The sequence below is a fragment of the Corvus kubaryi genome, unplaced genomic scaffold (genome assembly GCF_017639235.1).
Source record: "Corvus kubaryi isolate FWS band 111438036 unplaced genomic scaffold, C.kubaryi_AGA036_p1.0 138, whole genome shotgun sequence".
Taxonomy (NCBI): Eukaryota; Metazoa; Chordata; class Aves; order Passeriformes; family Corvidae; genus Corvus; species Corvus kubaryi.
The window spans coordinates 20,515,432-20,541,615 of record NW_024580672.1 but is presented as its reverse complement, the minus strand read 5'-3'; the positions used below and the strand labels follow the sequence as shown (position 1 = coordinate 20,541,615).

Sequence of the window (26,184 nt, the reverse complement as noted above, 5' to 3'; positions counted from 1 at the left end):
TGGCCGATATCAGCAGCTCTCCCCTGGCAGCAGCATCCTTCTCCTTGGGTTTATTTAATCTTTTAAATTAAAAAACCAAAAAACCAACCAAAAACCAAAACAATGAAAGCTGTCCATTTCCTGGAGCAGCTCATTCGTTTTCTACTGCTGTAGTTTTGTTTCCACTTGGATGGAAGGGAAAAAATAAATGGATAACGAGGATGGAGAGGGACCCGAAGGAGAGCTGGCACGGGGTGTTGTCCCTGGTGCATGATGCTGTATGGCTGGAATGTGTGGCTCAGAGGTGAACGTCCCACCCATGAGAAATAAAGGATATATCCTGCAGCTGAAGTGCAGCACTGGAGAGAGTGCTGGATAATATTAGGAAAGCTGCCCACTGAGCTCTACAAGTACAGTTTGTTTCCAGCACTGGGCTTAGTAGTGGAGCATACTCAGGGAGAATTCATTGGGGGTTTTTCTGTTATCTTCTCCATATTTTTTTTTTTTAATATGGCTGCAAAGCTCAGCCCTGGGCAGTGGGACAGTTTGAGGGTCCATATGGTGTCTGAATTGTAACCACCAAACAAACCCTTACTGAGCTTTTCCAATCTTTTTCCCATCCCTCTCTTACCAAAAAAAACCTATATATATATATACAGGCATCTGAGCTGCTCTGAGCAAGCAGTTTCTCTCCCAGGTGCTTCTTTTAGCTTTCTTGGTAGCATCCCTACCTCACCACCCCATATGGCCTCTCCCATCTGCTCTGCCTCTCCCATGCCCTGGCAGCTCCCACTGCCTCCCTGGTTCTGCCGTCCCATCCACCCGTGCCCTGCTCTGCACTCCCACTTCTCAGGGTCCCTGGGTCAGCACATCCCTCAGGCGCCCCTGTCTCCCATCCCCTCGTGTGACCATTAGGAGTTTCACGTTAGCTCCTCTTGAAGTCACTCCTTGGTGTTCAGTGTTCACAGACACGGATTTACCAACCCAGCAATGTGGGAATAACCCAAACACCAACATTTTGATACGTAGCAGAGGCCATACATTACCCTTCTGTTACTCTTTCCTTGCATTAACACCAGTTCCTGTTCTTGCAGCTGTATGTGCGGTGCTCCTGGGTGAGATTTAGTTCAGCCCAGAGATCATTTCATACACCAGCACTCCGGAGTTTTGCAAAGCTTGTGTTTGGCTTTCGTGCCCCAGGGCTGCATCCCTGTGGTGTCAACAGTGTATCCCAGTGCTTTAATGGGGTACACAAAAGGAGGTGTTTCTGGTGTGTGTACCTGCAGGAATTTAAAAGAGTAAGTAAATACCATGTATATTTATATTTTAACTGAGCATTTCTCTGTGGCTCACATGTCAGTAGTTCAGCTGGGGGCTGTAACCACGGTGCTTGGATCAGCTAATAAGGACATTGTTTTATATGGGAACTTCCTATGAATTTTTAAAAATACTTTCTTCAAGGAAGCCTTGAAAAGTTATCTGGAAGGGGAACTGGCCAAAATCCAGCTCTTGTGTGCTGACTGGAGGAAATGTGCTGGAGAGGTCAGGGCTTTGCACAGGCTCTTCCCAACACCAGGTACGGGTTTTTCCCTTTCCAGCAGGGCAGGATGGCCCTTACTGCGTCTCTGCCCATCTCTGGAGTTTCTCTGAAACACAGTTTCCCTCACCAGAGGGGACTGCCATGAACCTGTGGGTTTTTCCAGTGGGCTGAAAGTTGCCTCCACTTTGCCATCATCCCCCTTGCCCACAGCAGCCCTGGCTGCAAGCCTGGAGCTCCAGCATCAGTTCAAACACCTGGGTCTCGTCTCCACTGAAGGAGAAGATGTTGCAGTCTTTCCCTGGTAGGATCCTGGCAACCTCAAAGATGCTTTGCTTTTAAAATACAAAACAATCCGTGGTTATTTATAAAAAAATATATTTGATGTCACTTTCTAAACATGCTGTGTGTCTGTGTGGCTTCTGTCTGCACAGTACCAAGTGCCTCCAGAGTATTTGTGGTTAGAAAAAACAGCGAATATGTTTGGGTTTTTTTCCCCTAAGTGTGAGATAAGACTTGTGTCCTATTTCATTTTTGCATATGCATTTATTATGAGAAGCATTTGTTAGCAGGAAAATGTAAGTGAAAGAAAGAGCATCACTGGTGATGTGGTGGAGGAGGTTGGTCCTGTGGGTCCTGCAGCATCACAGTGCTTTCCCGAAGCATCTCCATCCTCACAGAATCACTCTGGCACCTTTGCCACTCAACCTTTCTGCTTGCAGGGAGTGGGGACCCCTGGAAAGCCACCTTGGGACCTTGGCTCTCCAGCTTGTAATGCAGAGGTGATGGCAGGGACAGCAAATCTGGGGATTTTCTAGTGCTTAAGCAATGGTTTATATTCAAGAGAAAAATGTACCTAAATCCCCTTGTCCTGTACTCAGACTGGATGTTAGGGAGACTGACAGGTCTTTCAAAGTCAGTGTTACAAGTCAGTACCAACTCCAGGTAATAGACCTTTGTTCTCCTTATTCCTGCCCTGTCCTCCAGTTCCAGGATTCCCCTTGGCATCCCGAAGCTCCCGACAGGGTGAGCAGGACCCTTGTCTGTAGCGGGCTGTGCGTGCCAGTGAACTGCTGCCCATTTCTCCTGGGTGTTCCCTTGGGTCGGCTCTGTGTTGTTCAGGACCCTGCAGTCTGTGGAGGGGGGGGATGATGCTGTTGGACCCAGCAGGGTGGTGATAAAATGGGGATAGAGTAACACTATGGAAAGGCAGTGCTGATGGTATTGAACGGGACTGAGGTGCAGATTTTTTTCTTATTTCTTGGGTGGGGATTGTCTGTAGCTGCTGGTGCCGCTGGCAGTGACAAAGGCTGGAAAGAGGGAAAAACAACTGCTCCAGTGACTGCTCCCAGCCATGCTCTGGAGATGGGGCATTGCCCAGGCACAGCCTGCCCTCGTTCTCTACATCCCACAGCAGCAGTGTCCTACATACTCTGACAGTGTGGGATCGGGATTACAGTTACAAAGTCATAAAATATCCTTAGGTGGAAGGGACCCACAAGGATCATCCAGCCCAGCCCCTGGCCCTGCCCAGACACCCCAACAACCCCACCCTGGGCATCCCTGGCAGCGCTGTCCCAACGCTCCTGGAGCTCTGGCAGCCTCGGGGCCGTGCCCATTCCCTGGGGAGCCTGGGCAGTGCCCAGCACCCTCTGGGGGAAGAGCCTTTCCCTGATACCCAGCCTAAACCTCCCTGACACAGCTCCAGCCATTCCCTCAAACAGTGACGTGGGGCTGCTTTCACCTATTTGGGACAAACTGAGCAGGACCAGGAGGAGACGGACGACTCCAAGAAGATGTGAATCCTGCCAGCGATCGAGTGTCATTTCTGATGCTGAAAATCAGTTGATTCACACATCAAGAAAGAATTTGGCCCTTGGTTTCTGGGTGTAGCTGAGATCAGCACAGCCTTGCTTTCCCCAGTGCTTTGTGTTTGTTTTTGAGGTGCTGCTGCTCAAGACTATCAGCCTTTTTCTGGAGCCACGCTCTGCATGGGAAGAAAGGCATGTTTCATTTTTAAGTTGAAAAAAAAAAAAAAAGCCACATACACAAAAAAAAACCCAAACAAACATAAAACGCAGCGTGGCACAGATTAAATCCATTTGAGACAACTCAAAAAAAAACCCCCGCCGTATGTGCAAGTCAATAGGAGGAGGGGAGTGGAAGGGGGGAAAGCAACTGTGACATATACAAACCCTTTAGTGTGCATAGCATAAGATTTTTTGGCTGGCACTCACATGATTTTATTCAAGGGCTGGGAAAGAACTACGATTAGTTAAAAGCTTCGGCAAAGTCTGGAGGGAGTGCTCTGAAGAGTTGGGAGCCACGCAGAGGTGACTGTAACTCCTCTCGCAATTTCAGACCATTCTTCTGGGGCTCAGGACAAAAGCCTTTTCTTTTCCCTCCGTGTTCAAAGAGACATTTGTCTTGAGATGTTGCAGCTGTGGGCCGCGGGATCGCTTGTTTGAAGATACCCCCTCGTAGACGAAAGGAGAGGCAACGCACTGAAAAGTGGTAGTATTTTATCGTGTGTGGGTTCCCCCCCTTCCTCCTCCCTCCCTACTCCTCCACTGCCATGTGTGGTTTTTAATAAGAAGAAGAATGTGGAGGCAACATTTTCCAGGCAAGGGGAAATTTCCTGTTTCTTTTCTGTTTGTTTAATAAAGTGTGTAGTTGACTGTAAAACTGTAGCTACTTGGTTGTGAGCGGGTAATTCAGGCGAGTGTCAGGATTGCTTCTTGATGCACTTTTATATACTTCAGGGCAACATGTTTAAAGCCTTTTTTCCTCTTTTTTTCCCCCTTTTTTTGTTATTATTTTAATGCTGCATGGCACAGGCAACTGAGATTAATAAGAATTAGGCAAATGGCTTCTGCTTTTGTTTCGGTGAGATAGTACCAGCCGTCTTGCGGTCACACAAAGGCTGCCATTTAGCAGGGAGCACTCCCTAATTCTCTTGGCAGGGGTGCCATTGGGATCGGATACAAGTGGGTGGCAAAGGGGAGGAGCGGCAGGAAAGGACAAGCAGGCTTTGTGTATTAAAAATGAAACAAAAGCACTTTATGCGCGGGGCTGCGTGCAACAAGCGGCGCTGCCTGTGAGCCGGGGTGGAGTTTGAGTTCTCTGTGGCTGCAAAACCTTGCTTTTCTTGCTTTTTTTTTTTTTTTCTTTCCATAAACCCTTCCTCCTCTCCCTCTTCCTTAGCAAGCTCTCCCTGCACTGCTGGCCAGGCTCTGCAGGCAGCTGAGAACACCTAAAAAAAAAAAAAAATATGTGTTGAACAATACTTGCCCCAACTTTGCAGGAACAGCTGGGGGGGTTCTCAGCAAAAATCAGCTTGAGATGGCGTGGGAGCCACCGAATCTGAGGGGCTGCTGGGACGCAGAGCTGATCCCACCCCAGCCTCGAGGAGAGCTGGTGCCCAGCTCCGCAGGGGGGTGATGCTCATGGTTTACACAGCGTTGTATCCTCGGTGGGGCGAGCCCGTGGTTCGGCAGAGTGAAAGGGGTTAATGGCTGCGATGTTTTATCGCAATTTCGGGGGGAGTGGCTGCTGTTTAATTACTTTCTGATCCGTGGCATACCTCGTTCTTAATGAAGCAGTCGCCTGCAGAACAAACGTGCTGTATGAGCCGGGCTAGCTTGGTTTTGTCAGCCCAAATGTCTCGGTTTGAATGTGTTTGTGCAGAGGTAGGAACCAGGACGGTGAGGAATGGATGCAGGGTGGTGGAAAGGCAACGGGAGAGGCAGGCGAGGAAAACAGAGCACGGTTTAAGCTGCAAACCTGCCAATGGTTTTTATTAAAATGTAATTTCCATACATTATGTGCTTCATCCTGTATTGATTTGCTTCAAAACTTTCCTTGTCGAGCTGAAATAAATTCCCTCCTGGAAGTAGGAGAAACGAGAGCAGTTCCTGTGAGTACCTCTCGGGTTACAGCCACATTCATCCTCAGTGACTGCACTTGAATGTGTGGGCAAGGGTGACGTGCCTAAGAAGCCTGTGTCATCATGCACAATTACATCCCTAATCCCAAGCAAAGACACAGATGCTGTTGCAAAAAAAAAAAAAAAAGGAAAAAAAGCTGTGTTTTGTTTGACTTTGAAAGAAGCTTATCTAAGGGCAGCATAGTAAACCTGTTATTTTGGGGCTCGGATTAAATGTCAAAGTTTCAAATAACCTGTGGTTTCATCTTCCATGTGCCACACTCACAGGAAGCCACTCCAACCTCTGTGTGCCCCCTGCTCTGCCTTGAGGATGGTCCTGGTCCCTGGTGGGCTCTGGGCTCCGAGCTTGGGGACAGGGATGGTGGCCAGCAGGGCTGGCACCACCACAGCCACCTTGCCCCTGCATCAGATTCCTTTGTATTTGCAGTTGTGGTGTGAGGCTGGCAGGTGATGCTCTAAGCCTTGGAGATCATACACATTAGTAAGCATTTAAGTCAGTGTTATAATTCACTCGCTTGTTAACCTGAGAAAATAATCTGGCTGGGTGCAGTGCTGCCCAGAGGGATTGTGTAAGCGCTCGGAGATTTGGGCATGTTTTTATTCTTGCTTATCTGCTTATCACAAGCTTCTTTCCCTTATCCAGATCGTCTCGGCACTCTAGCCTGCCTACTGACACACTTGCACTCCCATCTGGATGAAATGCATGCAAACAGAATGTACGACTTCCAGTAATGGAGACCTCAGTAGGGAAGGGGGAGGGAAGGACCTGTTCTAAAAGCACCCACCTGTAATGCTGAAAACCTTCAGTCAGGTCTGCTGGGTTGGTTGGTTCTTCATTTCTTTAGGCAGATTCAGTGAAAAAGGAATGGAAAGCCACTGAACCCACTCAATTAAACCTGCCTGTTTCCATGGAGTTATGTTTTCCCATGTAAAATGAGTGTAGCTGTGTGAGTGTAGCAGCAGTGCTGGATCCCTCCCCAGGGCCATGCTCTTGGTGCTCGCAGGTCTGGGGTTCATCACTGTGGCCAGTAGTGCCCATGTGTGTCACACCCACATCAGCTGGGGAAGGTGCCCCCACAAAATAACCCAAAACAGTCCCATGGAGTTCCCTCAGCCAAGCCCTGGGCTTGTCCCCCTCACCAGCACAACCACTGCATTTAAAGGCCAGGCAGATGTTGGCTGGTAGCCCTGGCAGGTTCTTGTGCAGAAGTGGGGTTTGGTAAGGAGAGGCTTTGCTAGGGCTGCTTGTGTGAGCATTTGGAGACTCAAACCCAGACCCTCTAGCCCCAGCCATCTCATGGTGCAGCAGCAGAAATAAAGCACCACATTGTACCCGGAGCATCTGGTCCCCTCACCTGTGCTCTGCCCAGAAACTGCCTGGGCAGGTGAGAAAGATACCTGAGATATTTTGTAGGGTCCTAATGTCATAAACATCCTTACTGAAAAGGCAGTGTAGAAATTCCCAAGTGACTTGTCCCAAAATGAACCAGTTAATCCCCAGCAGAGCAATAAATAGGATATAAAAATCAGCCTTCTGTGGCCTTTGGTGGTGATCAATTCCTTCACCTCAGCCTGGAGAACATTGGGTTTACAAAGATGAGCTTTGCTGTTCCCATGAAACTTTTAGTAGTTGTTTGTGCATCAGAGTATAATCTTCTGTGCTAAAGAGGTCTTCAGTGTCCTGCTCTTCCCATGATTTTCCAGTAATCCTACTTTCTAAGTGATTCTCTGGACTTGTCTTTCTGAGGTGGTCAGAACCGTAAAGCCATTCCCAAAAAAAAAAAGGGGGGGCAAAGCCACAGCTGTGTTCCCAGTCCCTTGGCCAGACTTCACCCCGTGTTGCTGTTACCCTGAACCTGCTGAGCAGGGTGTCAGCAGGTGCTGCTGCCCCTCACCTGGCAGGGAGCCCCGCTCAGGGCCCGCCGTGTAAAAGCCGCACTCGCTGTGCCCGCAGGTATCCGCCCGCAGATCATGAACGGCCCCATGCACCCCCGGCCCCTGGTGGCACTGCTGGACGGCAGGGACTGCACCGTGGAGATGCCCATCCTGAAGGACCTGGCGACGGTGGCGTTCTGTGATGCACAATCAACTCAGGAGATTCACGAGAAGGTACCGGCAGAGCTGGGGCGGGTGGGGGCACCGGGATCTGCCCTTGCTCTTCCACATCTTTAAAGCACCTTCCAGTGCCTCAAAGGGCTTCAAGAGAGCTGCAGAGGGGCTTTGGACAAGGTGTGGAGGGACAGGATACAGGGAGTGCCTTCCCAGTGCCAGAGGCCAGGGTTAGATGGGATACTGGGAAGGAATTCTTCCCTGTGAATGTGGTGAGGCCCTGGCACAGGGTGCCCAGAACAGCTGTGGCTGCCCCTGGATCCCTGGCAGTGTCCAAGGCCAGGTTGGACGGGGCTTGGAGCAGCCTGGGACACTGGAAGGTGTCCCTGCCTGTGTTTGGAAAAATGAGTTCTCTTCCAACCCAAACCAGTCTGATTGATTTTTGAGCAGAAAGTGTACAAAGCTGCACTAGGAGTCAATCAGCAGATAACATCAACAGAAGCCAGTGCAGATTAAAATTAATTCAGGCTGTTTTAGAAGCCAGATGTTAGTTTGGGGGAAAAAAATGTAACTTTTTATCTCTTTGCATCAGGTTTTTCACATCAATGTTATTAACGTTTCTCATGTTTTTTGAAGTCTGTGGTGCTCTTGCTGTGGCTTTGCTGACACCATCCCACCTGCAGCTGGTGGGTGTTCACAGGTGCTGGGTGCACCTCCAGCAGCTCCTCCCTCTCCAGCGGGGAGTGGAGGAGGTTTGGGAATCATTCAGGCAGATCCATGCAGTGTGGATGAGTGTTTCTGCTTGGAAGCTCAACTTCATGTAAATACTTCTCTTAAAAGTATTATTTTAGATACCTCAAATGAAGTTTGAAGTGATCAGAAGTCACTTCCAAGATCTGGGAAAGAGGAATACGAATAGCATCAGTGCTGGTCTTGGCAGATATTAAATTTGGGAGAAGGAGAATGGGAGTTTTTTGTGAGATATTGATAGATGAGCCAGGCTTGGGGAGTTTGGATGGGTCTTGGGTTTCCAGAGCACTGAGGTAGCTTGTGGCGAGCACCAGTGAAGGTCTGGATCTTCACTGAAGGGGACAAAGCCCAGCCCTGTGTGACTGTGCAGCCTCTGCAGAGCTTCTCAGGTCCCCTTGAGAACAGCCAGGAAAGGTGGATGTGAACAGTGTGGCAGGGGTTTGGACATGCACAAGGAGGTTGAGGTGTTACCAGTGTCACACAGTCCTGTTCAGAACCAACAGACACTGCTGCAACACCTAATTCCTTCCTAAAAGCAGACTTACTGCTGCTTGGAAGCAGAGGGGTTTGCAGATAACCACCTGGAAAAGGGTCCAGGTGAGAGACAGATGTGGTTTTCATCTGCCTGGTCTGCTCAGATGTAACATCATGATTTGCAGATAATTCACCAAATCCATTCCCAAAGGTGTTGGTGGGTCACAAGCCTGCTGGTTTTGGTGACACATGGCTCAGACAGCAGGTCAGCAGTGAAAGTGTCCAACTCACTGTGTCATATTCCTGGTTCCTGAGCTGCAGGTGTCCCCCCAGGGGTGCCGGCAGCTCCTGACCCCTGTGTTGTGTTGCAGGTGTTGAACAAAGCCATGGGGCCATGGTGTACCACACCATCACCCTGACCTGACCCCTGTGTTTGTTGCAGGTGTTGAATGAAGCTGTGGGGGCCATGATGTACCACACCATCACCCTGACCCGGGAGGATCTGGAGAAGTTCAAGGCCTTGCGGGTCATCGTCCGAATAGGCAGCGGCTACGACAACATCGACATCAAAGCTGCCGGGGAGCTCGGTAGGTCCCAGCTCTGCATCCTGACTCCCTCCCCTGTCCTTCCTTTAAAGCCTTTAAAACAGGCACAAGGAGCTGCTGCTCCCACGGGACCAAGCTGGCACAGCAGAGTTCCAGGCAGGACCTCCATTCAGGCCCCAAAATTACGGGTGCAGTTTACATTTTTTGCACACAGAGAATATTATGACAAGAAAACTTGACCATGAGGTGAACAAAACAGTGCAGTTTTAGAAGGCAGCTTTTGGGTTCTTAACTGTGTTAAAACTGCCCTGTCTGAATCCCTCATTCCTACGCTGTTCCGAGTTCCAGGTGCCCCCTCATACCACTGGATATTTGCATGGTTGTTCTATTTCTGGCACAGGAGAGTTGATACAGCTTTAGAAAAATTGGAGGAAGGGTGTTTTATTATATTTTGTTAGCAAGATCAATCTCTTGATCTGAGCTGGTTCTCTGAGTCATGCCCGCTCCGCTGGGAAGGCGCTGCGTTGGATGGTGGAGCAGGAATTGTGTGTTGGGTTGTTGCCACCTCCTTTGCCATCTCATCAAAGGCGCCTCAGGAACTTGAAAAAGGCTTTTAGTGTGGATTGCCAAAAATAGGGAGGTCTCGTTGTCAGACAGTGCTGGGGCCACCCAGTTTCCAAACTGGTTTGGGTGGTCACAGAGACATTTGGCTGCACACCTCCAGCTGCAGGAGCTTGATTGTATCCCTGGTTTTAGCAGCTGAGTTAAGAGCAGGTTTTACTCATCTGATCCCAAGATTCAGTCTATGGAGCAGGCCTGCAGTAGTGTTTGGGATATGTTGTATTAAAGGTTATCTCTGGGGAAGTGAAGAATAACAGCCATTCCACCTGAGCCGTTTTACAGAGATAATTGCGATAAGAGAGTCTCAAATAGTCATTCCTAAAAAAAGCAATTCTCAATATAGTGAATTGTTTTCTTTTTTCAGGAGAAGAACAGTGTCTTCTCAGTGTAATGGTTTCTTCATGTTTTTAACTCTTATTGTTATTATCCATTATAACAATGTTCTGAGGCTTTGAACATCAGGAAAGGAAAGATATAACGAATAAAGTAATGGGATACTGCAGCATAATCCTTCTTTTTATACTTGGCAAATTGGGTGGCCAAATGATGTGGTTTCGACTAGAAAATGTAATGACTCCCCACAAATGTAGCGTAAAGTTTAATTGGTATTGCTTTCCATAAGGTAGTTTTTAAACCATGCAGTCAATCAATGACCGGTGTCTGAACACAGTGCCAGGGCCACCCACTGGCTGGGCTGGGCACCAGCTTGGAACCCGTAAAAGGGTGGGATGTTGGAGTTGAACCATCTGCCTGTGGGTGTTTAAGGGGCAGAGAGTAATACCAGCTTAAGGAGCTCGTGGGAAGGGCAGCCCGGTGTCATCCCACTCCATGAGCAGGGTCCCTCAGCCAGGGGACAGGAGCTGATTTGTGTGTGGCCTCCGCAGGGATCGCCGTCTGCAACATCCCCTCAGCCGCCGTGGAGGAGACGGCCGACTCCACCGTGTGCCACGTGCTCAACCTGTACCGGCGGAACACGTGGCTGTACCAGGCGCTGCGCGAGGGCACGCGGGTGCAGAGCGTGGAGCAGATCCGGGAGGTGGCCTCCAGAGCCGCCCGCATCCGCGGAGAGACGCTCGGCCTCATCGGCTTCGGTGCGTGGGACAAGGGGGGCAGCTCCTGAGCGGGGCTCAGCACCTCTCACTGCTCTGGGAAGAACCCACAACGAGCCTTTCCAAAACCACAGAACCACTGCAGTGGATCGGTGTGAAATAGGGAGAACATCTCACATGGTTTTTTGGGGAAGGAGCTTTTTATGAGCTGGGGTTGAGTCCTTGGAGCAGCACTGGTGGTGTTCTGGAGGGACCACATCTCTAGAGGTAGTGCTGCTGTCCTCTCCCCGACAAACCCCCATCCCTGAGCCACAGCTACACCAAGCCAGCCCTTCCTGAGCCACTCTGCCCTGCACAGTGGCAGGGCTGTGTAAAACAGTCTGTCTTAAGTTCAGCCACAGCTGTAGACAGTTTTAGCCTTAGAGGTGGGATCAGCTAATTAATGCCAAAAGCTCATATGAGTGTGTTTAAATGAGGAAACAGAGGCAAGGCAAGGGAATGTCTGGGGAGCCCAGCAGGCCCCAGGGGACAGTCCTCAGGTTCTGCTGGGGGCTCAGCCTCGTGGAGACAGGGAAGTTGGGCTCAGTTAACTGCCCCTGTCCCTTCCCTTCGGCACAGGTCGCACTGCGCAGGCGGTCGCGGTCCGAGCCAAGGCCTTCGGCTTCAACGTGATCTTCTATGACCCGTACCTGCAGGACGGCATCGAGCGCTCCCTGGGCGTCCAGCGGGTCTACACCCTGCAGGACCTGCTCTACCAGAGCGACTGCGTCTCCTTGCACTGTAACCTTAACGAACACAACCACCACCTTATCAACGACTTCACGATTAAGCAGGTAATTAATTCACCTCGCGTGCACAGCCAGAGAGCTCTTTGGTGGGCAAGCCCAGGGTGCAGGAGCTGGCCACAGATCCCTCAGCTCCCACGGTGAGCCAGCACCTCCAGAATAGCTGGTTGCACCCAGGTGTGTCTCCTCACAGTGTTTAGGGGAGCAGTATCCTGACAGGTAAATGATCCCCACCCCCGTGGTGTGGAGGTGACAGCAACAGTAGGTTTAATTTGCCAACACCAACCAGAGATGGAGTTTCCATGGAAAACCCACATGCAGCGGGATGGGGATTGCTCCGGGGCTGGAGCACAAAAAGTGGGATGCTGTCCCAGCTGGAGGCAGCATCCCGGGGTGGGGGTGAGGATTGGATGGGGTCACTGCACCCAGCTGACGGTCATCCCTCTCCGGGCCGGCGGCAGATGAGGCAGGGAGCGTTCCTGGTGAACACGGCCCGCGGGGGGCTGGTGGACGAGAAGGCCTTAACTCAAGCCCTGAAGGAGGGACGGATACGAGGGGCAGCGCTCGACGTGCACGAGTCGGAGCCATTCAGGTAAAGCTCTGGCTCTCGGGGCTGGCCCTGGGGTGGTGTTGGTGTCACCGTCTGTCGTGGCAGCCACTGAGTGTCACAGCCCTTTGTCACACAGCCCCAGCACTGAGGGACAGTCCTGCTGTTGTCACCTTGCAGCAGCCATCAGTTGTAGTCCAGCACTGGGGTTATGGGTGCTCAAAGGGACACCGGGAGCTTAGAACAAGAACCCAGCCTGTGCTTAAAAGAAAACCCAAAACACTCACTGGGCCATGAGAACAAAGTCACTGCACTCAGTGTTGGGCATTTTTGCCCGCAGCCTGGGAAGGGTTGGTTGTAACTCGGAATGCAGCTTCTCTCACCACAGAAATACTTAAGGAACAAAAAGTTTGCTCCTACACAAGAGGAACCCCAGTGTCCACCTCCTCCCATCCTGGGCTGACCCACAGCTGTCCCTGTATCCCCACACTGCTGCAGACACCCCCAAACATTATTCCCACGAGAGCATTAAGCCCAGCCACTCCATGGGTTGGTTTTTCAGCCCTGTTGGCTCTTTTTGGTGCATTTTCTGAGCCTTGCACAGAAGCTGTGCTTCCTCCCCAGCACTTCTGTGGCCATTTTGGGCTGGCAGGACTGTCAGGCCAGGGAATCATGGAATGATTTGGGCTGGAAGGCATCTTAAAGGTCATCTAGTTCCAATTCTTTGCCATGGGCAGGGACACCTTCCACTAGAGTAGGTTAATCCAAGCCCCATCCAGCCTGGCCTTGGAAGGAGTGTTGCATATGCAGAGGGCAGAGCACAAGCCTTTTGCCGTTCGTCTTTTATTCGCTGCTTTAACATTGATTAATCTCTTTGCTTGTTTTCCCCTGCTCCCAGTTTTGCTCAAGGCCCATTGAAAGATGCTCCCAACCTGATCTGCACCCCGCACACAGCCTGGTACAGCGAGCAGGCGTCCCTAGAGATGAGAGAAGCTGCTGCCACTGAAATCCGACGTGCGATCACAGGTACCCGGCCCCTGGGGACGCTGGGCTTGGCTCCCTGGGTGCCTGCAACAGGAGTCAGGAGGAGCAGAGACAGGGATTCACCCTGCCTGTGTCCCAGCAGGACACTGGGAAAGGGATCTAACCCCAGTTTGCTTCCCAGTAAAAGAGCTGAGAACCCAAACGTTCCTGTTCTGTCATTTGGGGATGTTTGTGGTTGGGTGAGGGGTTTTGTGTTGTTTTTTTAATGAATAGGGCAAAGACTGGTGACTGGGGAGAACAGGACAGGGAAGCAGTAATTGCTGCCCATGTTACTGGTGCTAACCCACACAGTGGTGCAGACACAGCCACTGTGGATGTGACCTCTGCATTCCAAAACCAAATCTGATGGTGGTGGGCACAATACTCCAGCAGAAGGGTGCTTCTTTTGTCCTAAAAGCTGCCATCCTTGTGAAGGTGGAAGGCACAGCTTCATGTCTGCCTCCAAAGCAGGGGGCTCAAGGGAACAACAGCTTCCCAAGTGTTGGGAGTGAGGGTAGGAAACTGGTCTCCAACCCTGCACCTCAGGGCAGCCAAAACATCCTCCTGAAACAAGGAACATGGAATTTTTTTTCTCCCATCCTTTACACTGACAGACACAGTGAAATTATAAACACTGCAGCTTTTTAGAGGGTGATAAAGCTGGGCCCTGCCTGACACAGACTCACCTTTCTCGCCAACTGCAGGGCGCATCCCAGAAAGCCTAAGGAACTGTGTGAATAAGGAATTCTTTGTCACGACGGCTCCGTGGTCAGTAATAGACCAGCAGGCGATTCATCCCGAGCTCAATGGTGCCACGTACAGGTGAGCGGGAGAACGGGAGCACCGGGAGAACGGGAGCACCGGGAGAACGGGAGCACCGGGAGAACGGGAGCACCGGAGCCGCTGGCACGGCAGGGCTGGGATCCAGCTGGACAGGAGGGGGGACACCTGGGTACCCCGGCTGCTGTCACTCCTCCCTGAGGACCAGCACGGGCAGTCACTGATGCTGCTTGAGCCACCCACGGGTGGGTAGAGCCTCCCTTTCCAGAGCCTGCATCCCTCTGGGCTGGGAGTCACTGGACTCTGTGCTCCTGTCCCTGACCAACTGCTGTGAGCCAGGTCCACCTCGAGGGTTAATGAGCCAGGGGAAAAGCTCCAAATATAGGGCTGTAGTCAGGTGACCCAATTTCCACCTAAATCCGAGATTAAGGATTACTTACTGCTCTGTTTAGATGGCTCCAAGCATGCTGGTAGGAGACATTAGGCTCAAGGAGCTGGAGCATGGGCTCATTCAGGGTATCACCACTGCCAAAAATACTGAGCCACAAAATACCCTGCAGGGCACATCAGGTCATGTTAGGCAGGAGTTACCCAGCAGCAGAGCCCCAGGCAGCTCCTGTGCCATGCAGGCCACAGGCAGTGAATACTCCCTCTCACCAGAACGTCCAAACCTGGAAAAAGCCTTTCCCAGTCCTGCTCTTGTTCCAAAACACGTGGGCGGTGCCATCACCTGAGGACAAGCCTTGGCTTCCCAGCTTAACCTGTCTCTGCAGGGAGCTTCATCCTGGCTAAGCTGCAGCCCTGCAGCCCCTGTAAGCTGGCTCAGCTCCCCACCTTCACAGGCAGGTGAAACTCCCTTCCTCTCCTGGCTTCCCAATCTGCCTTTCCCAAAGGCAGCAGAGCCACAGGGAGGTGGGAGCTCTCAGGCCTCATGTGGCTACAGAGCTCCAGGGTTCAGCTTCAGGGTTTTGTCCTCATTTTCCCACATCACAGCTGAAGGAATTCTTATTCTCCTTTTTCAAACTCACTGTTGTTTCTTGAAATGTGTATAATTCCTCCTGCTTTTGGAATAGATGGATTAGATCTGATCCCATCTTTCAGCTGTGCTGTTCCATGAGGAAGATGCAGCTCACCTTCCACACAGGGAAAATTTACAAACCAGGTGTCAGTGTTCAAGGTATTCACACACAGGGATGCAGTCAGCACACCAGCATCTGGGGTTTCAGAGAGCATTCCAGATGGTTCCTTACCCAGTTTCCCAAAGGAGGCGGCTTCCCCCTGGCTCAGGAGGCTGTGAGAAGGCACAGAACAAGCTGCAGTCGTGCTGTAGCGGAGGATGCTTACCCAAGGCACAGCAGTTAATGGGTAACTCTGAGCTCTCCCTTGTAACTCAACAGGAAAACCAAACCTGGCTCCGGGAGGGAAGTGGAAGCTCGTTGCTGTGTTTTCTCCACAGAGGTGGTGGGAGTGATGGGTGTGTGATGAGCTCTGCTGTGACAAACCTGCCTCTCTCTGTCCCCTCTGCCAGGTATCCCCCTGGGATGGTGAGTGTGGCACCGGGAGGAATCCCAGCAGCTATGGAGGGCATCATTCCCGGAGGCATCCCCGTTACTCACAACCTTCCCACAGTGGCACATCCTTCCCAAGCTCCATCGCCCAACCAGCCCACAAAACACGGGGACAACAGGGAACATCCCAACGAGCAATAGCAGATAATTTAAAAACCATTCAATAAACTTAGGACCAAGAGACATTGGAAAAGAAGTTATACATGAACTAAAAGAGAAGAATTTGATACGAAATTTGTAATGTTGATTTTGGACAGACGCATCATTGATGTTCCAGTGTTCCCGACAAAGCGACAGCAGCCAAGACTGGGGAGGAGCCCTGGAGAAGTCACCTGCTCCCTGCAGCGCTGAAAACTAGGATGTGATACATTAATGAGCAACTTCTGTTCTTGTGTGTTGAGTTTCCTTCATCTGTGCATCAATCACATGAATAAAAATGAATTTCTTTTCCCCCCTCAATTCCTTGGGAAGGACAGGGCTCCTGCACTGTGTCCAGGCCACTGAATTAAGCCATCTTTACAGAGTTAACGTGTCAGAGGAAACCATTGGGTGGCTTCAGCCCTTTCCTTTCTCTTGCATCTGGTGACCTCTCCTAACAGGGGGCAGCAGTCCTGGCTTAGAAGTGGAAGAAAAAAAAAGCAAACACTACTCCTCCTCCTTTTTGCAGTCTCACAGGGCCAGTGCCGTTAACAGAAGTTCCTGCCAGGTCTAAGTTCCAGCCATTCCAGCCGGGATCCGTGGGCTGGGGAGGGCAGAAAGGGCTCTTGGCACTGACCACTGCCCTCCCAGGCTAAGGAAAACCAAACTGCCAGTCTCTTCTCTGCCCAATACACTGAATAAAGTAGCTGTGCATCCACCTATGCCCTGCAATGATGCAAGAAAAAATAAAAGAAAAAAAAGAAAAAAAAAAAAAAAGGAAAAAAAAAAGAAGAAAGTATTAAGTTTCACACACTATTTGTACTCAAATATATTTTCTCAGTTTTAAATCTGCAGCTATTTTATCAAGTGGAAAAAGTCTTGAGCTGGAAAGGGTTCAAGAATAATGTTGCATTTCCTTATGTCTCAGGAAACACTTTTTATGGTAACTTGTCAGACTGTCTATGAACAAAATCCACTTTTTTAGACATTGATAAAAGTCTTCTTCACGTGATATTTTATACAAGAACACTTCAAGATGTGTTATTAGATGTGACTGATTTTAACAAATCCTATTAGATTTGTATCTAGTTACATGTTATATTCATAGTCTTTTGTGAATCATCGCCTTTTTGTTTTTAAAGATGGCCTGTTTTGAGCCTTTGTATGGGTACATTCCTGTTTCTGTGACAAAAAAAAAGAAATCTTGAGCTGTCCCAAACAGACAAAAAAGAAACCAATGGCTATCAGTATGTTTTGTTTTAGTGTGTTACCGTTACTGTATTTGTTTATTGTAAAGGTGGACATTTAGCGTTCAGTGCAGTTTTCAATAAAAAGTGATAAAATTTCTATAATTTCTGAAAGGCAAGAGCTCTCGCTGCAATCTGGGGCTTTTGGAGACACTGAGAGGTAACCATAAGGTACAGAAATGTAATTCTGGTCACACTTGGCAAACATTTACAGTCCAGTGGGAAGGGAAGGTCCCTTCCAACTCAGAGTGGTCTGTGATGAAGAGATCACTGTGGGTTTCCACTAAGGTACAAAGGCAGCTACAACTCACACAACATTTTCTGTACATTCTCAAGAGCTGAAGCGTTATCAAACCACTGGAAAATAAAGCCAAAAAAATGCTCAAGAGGTGCTGGTGGCTTTGAGCTTCACTGGGCAAAAGGCGTGTTCTTGTTTCCACCCTCCTTTCCCACTGTGTCCAAGTACCACACACATGGAGTTAGATGGGGACTAAAAAAAGCTGAAACCAAAGTGTCTAAGTTACAAAACTCTGTATTTTGTTTGCTTTAAATTAAACTGAAAACTTGGTTACCAGCTCCAAACATCCAAAATAGAGATCACCTGTTACAGAGCAACCGCTCCTTGTCAGTGCTCAGCACAGCCCAGCAGTGAATTATCCGTGACCTCTGTGAGAAACTGGGATAAAACAGGTCAGATACAGGGGAGGTGTCTGGGACACACTGAAATGACCATCAAAACCATGAGGAAAACATTTAATTGTTATTAAGGTTTAGAGTTGTTCTAAAAATAAACGAGCCCTGGTACTTTGTTTCCGAATAATCCGGTACCTCCCTGCGCCACAGGATCCCCTGTGCCAGCAGTGACTCCGCACTGGGACAGTGAGGGCCGAGCTCAGAAAATGCTGGAGCTTTCATCCAACACCCAACTTCCCTTTCAGACAAAACCAAGGACAGAAGTGCCACAAGCTCAACAGGAGCAGCGACTGAGCCATCCCAAGGGTTACAAGTGCCTGCAGTAAGAACACCAGCAAAACATGCAAAGATCAGAGCTGTGGAAGCGGAAAGGGAAGAATATCATCACAACTGGGAGATGCCAAAGCACCAGGAGCTGCAGCTCTCAAGTGGAAAGTTACTGGGCAGAGAAATGGGAAATGAACAGTTGCTGCTGAAGGTTTGTGGCTGACAGAAGAGCCATGCTGCTGCTGTTGCCCTGCTCTGGGAAGGCAGACAGGGACGCTCTCCTGGGATAATCATCTCCTCCTCCAGGGAGAACTCCAGAGATGTCACTGTAGCTTAAAACAAGCAGCTTCAAGGTTAAACACTACATAAAATCTTTTTTAAATGGTATATGGGGAAGTTACTGAATAAAAGGGGGGAAAAGGAAAAGCAGCAATTAAACAAGGTCTCCAAACACACACACCAACCTAGATAATGGAGGAAATGCAACTCGGGGGGTATTTGCCATAAGCCATGCAGCAGAACTTTGGAAGAATCCAGAATTACTAAATTTTAATATATTAAAAACAAAAGAAATACAGGGATTTTCACTGAGGAAGTCATAAATAAAACCAGAAAAAAAAAACCTGACCAGCTGTAAAGGAGGTAGCAATGAAAAGCTAAGTTCTGTGCTAGGAAAGCGTGTGCTGCTGTGAGCAATATATGAGGAAAGTAACATTGAGAAACCCAATTTTTTTATGTATTTTCATGGCTGAAAGTGCAGAACTTGCTGACAAGCTGCAAGGGAGTGTGTGCAGATTAATCTCAGTGTCTGTAAACTTTCAGGTGTGTGACTGAGGAGCCACTGACATACACTGACTGCGGTGCAAGCACGAAGCCGGGGTGTTGTACCTCTTTAATCTACAGGTACAGGAGGTTTGGAATACTCTGATTCTGGAAAAGACACTTCACCAGTTCCAAAAAGGCCTGTGAAGCATGTGAACCTGAACAGACCATTCATTGTACAACACATCAGAACAAAACAATAATGATCAAGAAAGCCAAGTGATCCAAAGTACCAGGACTGTCCTGTTGGAGCAGAACTTGAGGAATTCATCGGTGCATGCGTTTGAGAACAGCTGAACTGACCACAGGGACTCCACTGCTCTGGGAAGGGCTGGGGGACAGGGGCACAATGCAGGCTGCCCATGGACAGCAGGAGAGGAGGGCAGGAGTGCTGGGCCAGCTTGGCTCAAGGTAGACTTTCACACTGGTAATTCTCCCCCCGGGACAAGGAAGCTTTGCTTCCATGAATGGAACAGCACTGCCAAAAGCACAGGGGTGGGAGGTGAAAACTCCACAGCATCCTCAGAGTAGCCCATGGACTCAGGGGCTTATCCTTGTGTCCACAGGGCAGCTGGTCGTGGGCAGGCTGGGATCTGAAGTTACAGGTCTGGCCACTGACTGAGGGCTCCTCAAGATGGTGAATTAGGACCCCCATGGTCACAGCACGACACACAAACCACTCCAGCACACGGTGCTGGCCAGCTCAGGGCATGGAAATCCTCATCCCAGCTTACCCTGCATTGAGCTCCCCTGACAGAAAAGCTTTACATCCTCAGCTAGATGAGGTATAAAAGGATTTCACTGCAAGGTAAGGACAAAAAAAGAAATCCCAATTTAGAAAGGGAGCTTGAACCAGGACTGTGTGCTCATGAAGAAGCTCTGTAGTATCTGGGGTTGGGCACTGAATTTGGGTCACTCACTCATGGCAAAGCAGCATTCATCCTTCACCTGGAAATCTGGGCTTCCACCAATCAGAGGAGCTCTAATGGCCAAAAAGGTGAAGACATAATAAACCTCAGTGGAATCTAGAACGGGAAAATTGCAAAATTAATACAGTACTTCATTATTTCTTTACTTTCGGTGTCGTCACCAAGTTTCTGTAGGAGTTGTGCACGTTTCAACACCATCTAAGCAGCATTTGGAAGAAAAAGCAGCAAGTTCCTCAGGGTTTCCATAGCTCTGAACTACATAAAAATAGGTGCTATGGGGCTTCTTTCCAAATTCTAATTAAAACAATTTCATCTACTGCAAAATTGCTTATTCAACCACCATACCATCAAAAGTGCTTTTCAAGCCAACCTGAATTGCACTGTATATGTAAAAACTGGCATTAACCTTTAGTGTTTCAGTGAGATTTTTAGATAAACTTTATCCATTACAGGTTACATGGCTAAAGTTATCAAATATAATAAAATTTCTACTGGAGAATATACTCTGAACTTACACTCTTAGGAACTTACATAAGTTTAAGTATGGCCACATCAATCAACATGCAAGAAATTCCCAGGTTTACATACTGAGAAATATATAACAGTGCTTTTAAACAACTTGAGCATAAATTCTTCTTTTTAATTAGAACTGCCAAGTGGATTCTCACTAGATTTAGTGACCAAGGAGTAACCCTTCAAAAAGGTATTTTTTCATTTGCAGCAAAGTTTGAGTGATCAAAGAATAAATGATAAAATGATATAATTTGTAACACAGCAAGGCGGAGTTTTGACAAGATTAAATTCTCAATTGTGTTCAAGTTCTCAGATTTCACACAATTTTGCTTAGTGTATACTCACAGGAATAAAATCCCTATCTTTTAGGTCACTTCTCTGAATAAATATCCTTATGTATACTGAAAGGAATCTATTAACTATTAGAAGAAAAAAAAAAGGAAAAAAAACCAAAACACCAAAAAGCTTTTTCAGGAAACAAATAATTTCACTCAATGAAAAATTTAGCTTCTTTTCCAGTTTGTTCCATAGAGTTTAGGCTTTATTATGTGGGCACAGCAATAACTAAAATATTAGTAAAATAATGAATGTATTTTTGCTTATAACTTGCTGTGGATATCTTGTGCAAACAAAAAAAACCTCTCACAATCTGACCTGGGCACTGGTGAGATTTCACAGGAAAGGGCCTTTCAGGGAAATGTGTCAGAGTATCTAAAAGGTGATGGAGAAGACCAGGTTCTACTGTAAAAGAATCTCAGAGGGAGGAGCTATCCATCCAGCTCACATGTGCTTTCAGAAGTGCCCTTAGTTGAAAAATTTCTCTGCAATAATTAAGATGCTGGTATACGTTTCCTATTACACAACCTCTTACACAACCACATGCGGTACATTTATAGACAGATTTACAGTCAGAAAGAAAAATGGGGTTGGTTTTTGTTTTTTTTTTTTTTTCTTCCATCTTGATAATAAAATTAGCTGTTTTTTGTTTCTTTTTCGTGTTTTTATACAAACTGTAGTCCAGCCCGCTTGGCTCTCTCCAGGCAGCAGGATGAGCATCCATTCTCTCCCCGTGCTGTCGGAGAATCCTTCCCGGCATGTATCCCCTAGACCTGGGTCATTCCACACCCAACTGCTACAGCACAATGCTCACTCAGGGTCACACACTCTGCGCTGCTCATTTGCACTTTATTCCCCCTCACTCATCGTCGTCATCCTCGTCCTCCTCGCCGTCCGACAGGGACGTGCAGGGCCGGATCTGGCGGTAGCGGTCGAGCCACTTCTCCACCATCTGGGTGACCAGCGGGTGGTTGCGCCGGCGGGAGCTCTTCTGCATGGCCACGAGAACCCCTCCCTCTGTCACGCAGCAGTCCAGCCACTCCCGCAGCAGCTTCTCCTGCTGCTCCTCGTTGCCTATCTTTGGGGGACAGAAAACACCGGCAGTGAGGCTTCCCCAACGCCCAGCGCCATTCCTGCTCCGAGCGCATCGCTGCACCCAGAGACTCTGAAAGCCAAACTCAACCAAAGTTTGAAGGCTCTGGAAATACGCTCCAGCTCTTCTTCCCAATTTTTCACATGTGTATTTCCAATGCAGCCTTTCTGTATTTCAGTTATTTTAAAGCAACTATTTATTTGTGGTAGGCACCATATATAAAGGGCAGGCCCTAAAAGATTCTTCTGGCTTTACAAAGACATTTTCAGGAGTCTTAAGAGTTCCTTAGATGAAATATTTTCTCTTGTAACACATAACAAATATCGTGGCTTGCTGAAGAAACACCCCTCTCTAGACCTGAAGCCCGTATTTTTCTCCTTTTATTTATAGAATGCCCACTTTCTGCAATTACTTCAGTCTTCCAGCCCTCCCTTCATCCATGCACACCCTTTACTGAAATAGTTCCATGTCTTTATCGTAGTTATTAAAAAATGAGTTGAGTTTCATTAGAATAGAAGGTGGAACATGCTGCAACTATGGGCCAATATTTGTACTGCATCTTTTAGAAAAAAAAAAAAAACCAAAAGGCAGATTTCAGTCTTTCCTTAGTGACAGAACCCTTATTTTTGTGTCCTTTTCTAGGTATGCTGATATTCAATGTTCTCAGGCACAGGATGGGATTGTTGAGGTGTCCTGTGCAGGGCCAGGAGTTGGACTGTATGATCCCTGTGGCTCACTTCCAGCTCAGGATATTCTGTGATTCTATTCTGTGATTCTGTTTCTGTGATTTACATGGACAATGAAGTTACATTCCATTTACAGAGCTGTAAATAAGCATCATATTTATGGGAAAACACCTTTCAGAATCACCTGGAATGATGGGGAAGGGAGCAGTATTAATTAACCAGAACAGCACACTCCCTGTAATTCTGTGGACACCAAAAACCCACGGGGCTACAGAGATTGCTGAGCTTCAGCAAGCAGCTGTGACAAAGCCACCACCACACACCAGGTGTTTCTTTCTTACCTCTTGAGCAGAAAGGAAGTGAATGTGCAATAATTTCCTCTCGCTGTCCACCAAGGGTAGAAAAGTAACAGTAACATCATCGTCAGTGTTCAAATTAGCACCAGCGCCTCGATTGCCATAGCCATCATTCTCCATGGCAACCAGGGCAGAGAAATGGCCCCTCGTGTAGCCCAGAGCTATGGGACTTTTCCAACAGAAACTCTGTTCCCATAACAAAGGCAAATACACACCTGTGGGGAATTAAAGCACAGGGTAAGGCTCAGAACTGGTGTTCAACAAGGAAGGATTTTGATACAAACCTTGTGGTTTTGGCTGAACTGTAACAGAAGCACATCACTTTTAAAACATATTTGGTTTGGCCTGACACTGCCACACTCTTCAGTAGAGCTAATTGTTATTAATTAACACAAATCAAGCATCTTTGCAACTGTACAAGTTTAGACACAAAAGATTAAAATCACAACCAATACATTACTACAGCCCTAAAATTTATGGTCTATAGTGCAGTGATGAACGAAAAACAAGGTTAGAAAAGCAGCCTTTTATGTTTGGTAACTCTTAAAAAAAAAAAGAAAAGAAAAAAATCAGATTCTGCATCACAGAAATAAAGGCTACAGTCAGATGTCTATTTTTACCAGAGCAAAAATTCCACCATCTGCTCACAAAACCTATTATTAAAAGAACTCACTGCACAAAATGCTACTCAGCACTGATGTAACCCATCCCAGAGAATGGGATTGCTCATATACAGTACTCACAGATTCAATTAACACACATCAATTATTCATATCAATTTAAAAAAAAAAAGGAAAAAAGCACCAAAAAGCTTTTTTACATTTTACTACTTTGCTCAGCTACAACCAACACCTGATGCCACAGATTCTGAGAGGAACTGCACTTTTTCTCCCCACCACTTTTAGCAATAAAGACAGCAATTTGCTTGAGGTCTCAAAATAAAACTGGAACTCCTTTCTTCCAGAAACATAAATAATTCTTGGTGTGTACTGCAAGACAACTTAAGCAAAGGCACAGCTCACCTTGTGACAGGTTAAAAATAGCCCCACATAAACTCAAGTGCACATGTAGCATAGCAACCCCTCTAGTACAGCTGCTGCTGCAAACACGGCGCTCCTCCAACAGCCACGGAGAGGGAAGGGCAACGCTAAAATGGGAATCGGAGGCAGGGGGTGGCTTTGGAGGTTCTACTAAAGTTTTGAGCTCATCTTTTTGTGCTGCAGTAAAAATTAGTGGGGGCTGCCAGTAAATAATTGTCCCTTTTTCCCCCCCCTTGTTTTTGAATTAGCAATCAAGAGCTACCTAAAAGTCTTGCCATTTATTTAAAATGAAGATTCACTCAAGTTTTTACCACACCACGATTTAAGGACAGATCCTTCTAATACCTTCTTAGCCCTCCCTTCCTCCTGTCCCCATCATTAAGTCTCACTCTAATGCAACATTAAACACAGAAGGTGAAGAACACGGGATAAGCCTTCACCAGAAAGTTTCAGATCTTTGCATTAAGGGAAAGAACCAAACATCCAGTCAAAATTCCAATTTACCCTGAAGATATAACATCCAGTCAAATATAAGGAAGACAGTCCCCCAATTCCTGGGAATCAGTTCTTCATGCACACAGAGCACAGCTATGTGCCCTTTCAGGACTGAAACTCATCTGGTTGCCTCCATGCCTACACTGAAATTCAGCAAGTTTTGGAAATCTTTTTTCACCATTGTTTTATCTTGTTGAAAATTCCACATTAATCATTTCCCCAAGACAGAAGGCTGTGCTACACTTTCCATTCCTCCTCAACACTGTGATGAGCTCCACAAGAAAAGAATTTCAAGCATTGCCAGGGAGAATATCTAGTGCTCTTAGGAGTTATAAAAGTCACGCTGATATAAAGTGAGAAGGTTGTGTAACAACAGTTGACATGAGCACAAGCCACAGAAAATAAAGAGTATGGGCTAACACCTATCCTGAAGCCACCCACATAGGATTTAGTGTCTCCAGCCTGACCTGATGATCACTTCCGTCAGTTACCTTTTTTTCTGTTCAATTTTAAAAGCTGCATATTTGTGCCACTAAATACATGTGGCCAGACAAGGAGGGTCTGACCAGGGTCATAGTTAGGGCCTGAGCAAACAGGTCTTCCACCACTGAAGCTTTAGTATTTAAAGAAGCATTAACAATCAGCTGGAATCTGGGAAACAAGGAGGCTGGCAATTATGGGACTCACAGCAGCTACAGCAAGGATGCCAAGCTGGAACAAGGAATCCCTGGAGAAAAAATTCTTGTCAGGGAGAGTATTTTAGGGGTGGATAAGAGGGTGCTACAAACTGAACCGTGAGGTTGAACAAGCATTAAAAAAATTCAATTCCCCATTTCTATTATAACCCACAATTACAGAGTGGTTTGGGTTGAAAGGGACCTTAAAGCCCAACCAGTTCCACCTCCTGCCATGGGCAGGGACACCTTCCACAGGACCAGGTTGTTCCAAGCCCTGGCCAACCTAGCCTTGAACACTTCCAGGGACTTTTCTGGCGGATGTGATGTTAAACAGAGGCAGGGTGCTACCCAGATACCGAGGGACACCCCAGCACTCCCCAAAGCTCCACATGCTGAGCACAGCCCACACACAGGCCCAGAGCAGGAGCCTCCTCCTGGCAGCCCACCCCACTCGGAGCTCACGGCTGTTGGGTTTCAGCTGTGCCAATGGCATTTGATTAGCACACATTAACCACAAAAATGTGGCTGGGCAGGGAGAGGAGCAATTCCAGGTACTGCGACACAGGACTCCAAGTTCACCTGTTCCCCGTGCTGTGTGTTTCCATGTATGGCTGGATGTGGCTTGTGGCAAGCAAATCTCAAGTCATAACTATTTGGCTGCCTAAATTCCTGGAAACCCATGTGCTGTAAAAGGGTGTTCCAGGCACCCTGTTTCCCTCTGGTTCACAGAGCAAGAAACCATTTCAGCACATTTAGGCTGTGTAATACTTGTCTGCCTCAATGGCCAATCTAGGAAATAAAACTATTTGCAAACCACCAAGCCTTAGAATTAAAAGCAACACAAACCTGGCAAGTCAGATTTAAGTGAAACGAGTAACTGTTCCTTCCCAGCCTTTCATCCTCAAAAAAAAAGTTAACATGTAACTAAAAAGACTACCAAACTTTTAGACTCCACAAAAAAGTAATTAATTTCCCTAGATAAAGTTTTGTTACTGCCCCAAACTTAGAAGCCAAGACTCTAAATAGTTATAAATTAACATTAACTCCACAGTTTGGGGTTTCCTATACATCATGGGTTTGCCTCCTTCCAAAGTCACCATACTTCTTTTCTTTCAAATCACAAAGATGTTTTGGGAAGCCCTCTGCTAAGCTATAAATAAAGAGTGGGTCATCATCAAGCAGGTGTACTTGAGGCCAGGAATATGAACTGTGGGCAAAACAAATGTCCCAACCCCCTGG

The 26,184-nt window shown here is 47.8% G+C and overlaps 2 protein-coding genes across 3 annotated transcripts in view; one reads left to right on the top strand and one right to left on the bottom strand.

Annotated features, from left to right (window-relative positions):
* CTBP2 (C-terminal binding protein 2) overlaps positions 1 to 17,138 on the top strand; it is a 41,214-nt gene extending 24,076 nt beyond the window's left edge. The window contains exons 2-9 of the mRNA XM_042019553.1: positions 7,417 to 7,571; positions 9,178 to 9,322; positions 10,786 to 10,992; positions 11,569 to 11,783; positions 12,197 to 12,327; positions 13,181 to 13,308; positions 14,010 to 14,127; positions 15,614 to 17,138. Of these exons, the coding sequence (XP_041875487.1) occupies positions 7,417 to 7,571; positions 9,178 to 9,322; positions 10,786 to 10,992; positions 11,569 to 11,783; positions 12,197 to 12,327; positions 13,181 to 13,308; positions 14,010 to 14,127; positions 15,614 to 15,794 (1,280 nt within the window). The 3' untranslated portion in view covers positions 15,795 to 17,138. The remainder of the gene's footprint in view (positions 1 to 7,416; positions 7,572 to 9,177; positions 9,323 to 10,785; positions 10,993 to 11,568; positions 11,784 to 12,196; positions 12,328 to 13,180; positions 13,309 to 14,009; positions 14,128 to 15,613) is intronic.
* A 3,018-nt stretch (positions 17,139 to 20,156) lies between these two features.
* ZRANB1 (zinc finger RANBP2-type containing 1) overlaps positions 20,157 to 26,184 on the bottom strand; it is a 41,458-nt gene continuing 35,430 nt past the window's right edge. For both annotated transcript variants that reach the window (XM_042019557.1, XM_042019556.1), the window contains exons 10-11: positions 22,719 to 22,948; positions 20,157 to 21,676 (exon numbers count right to left, since the gene is read on the bottom strand). In XM_042019557.1, the coding sequence (XP_041875491.1) occupies positions 21,458 to 21,676; positions 22,719 to 22,948 (449 nt within the window). In that variant the 3' untranslated portion in view covers positions 20,157 to 21,457. The remainder of the gene's footprint in view (positions 21,677 to 22,718; positions 22,949 to 26,184) is intronic.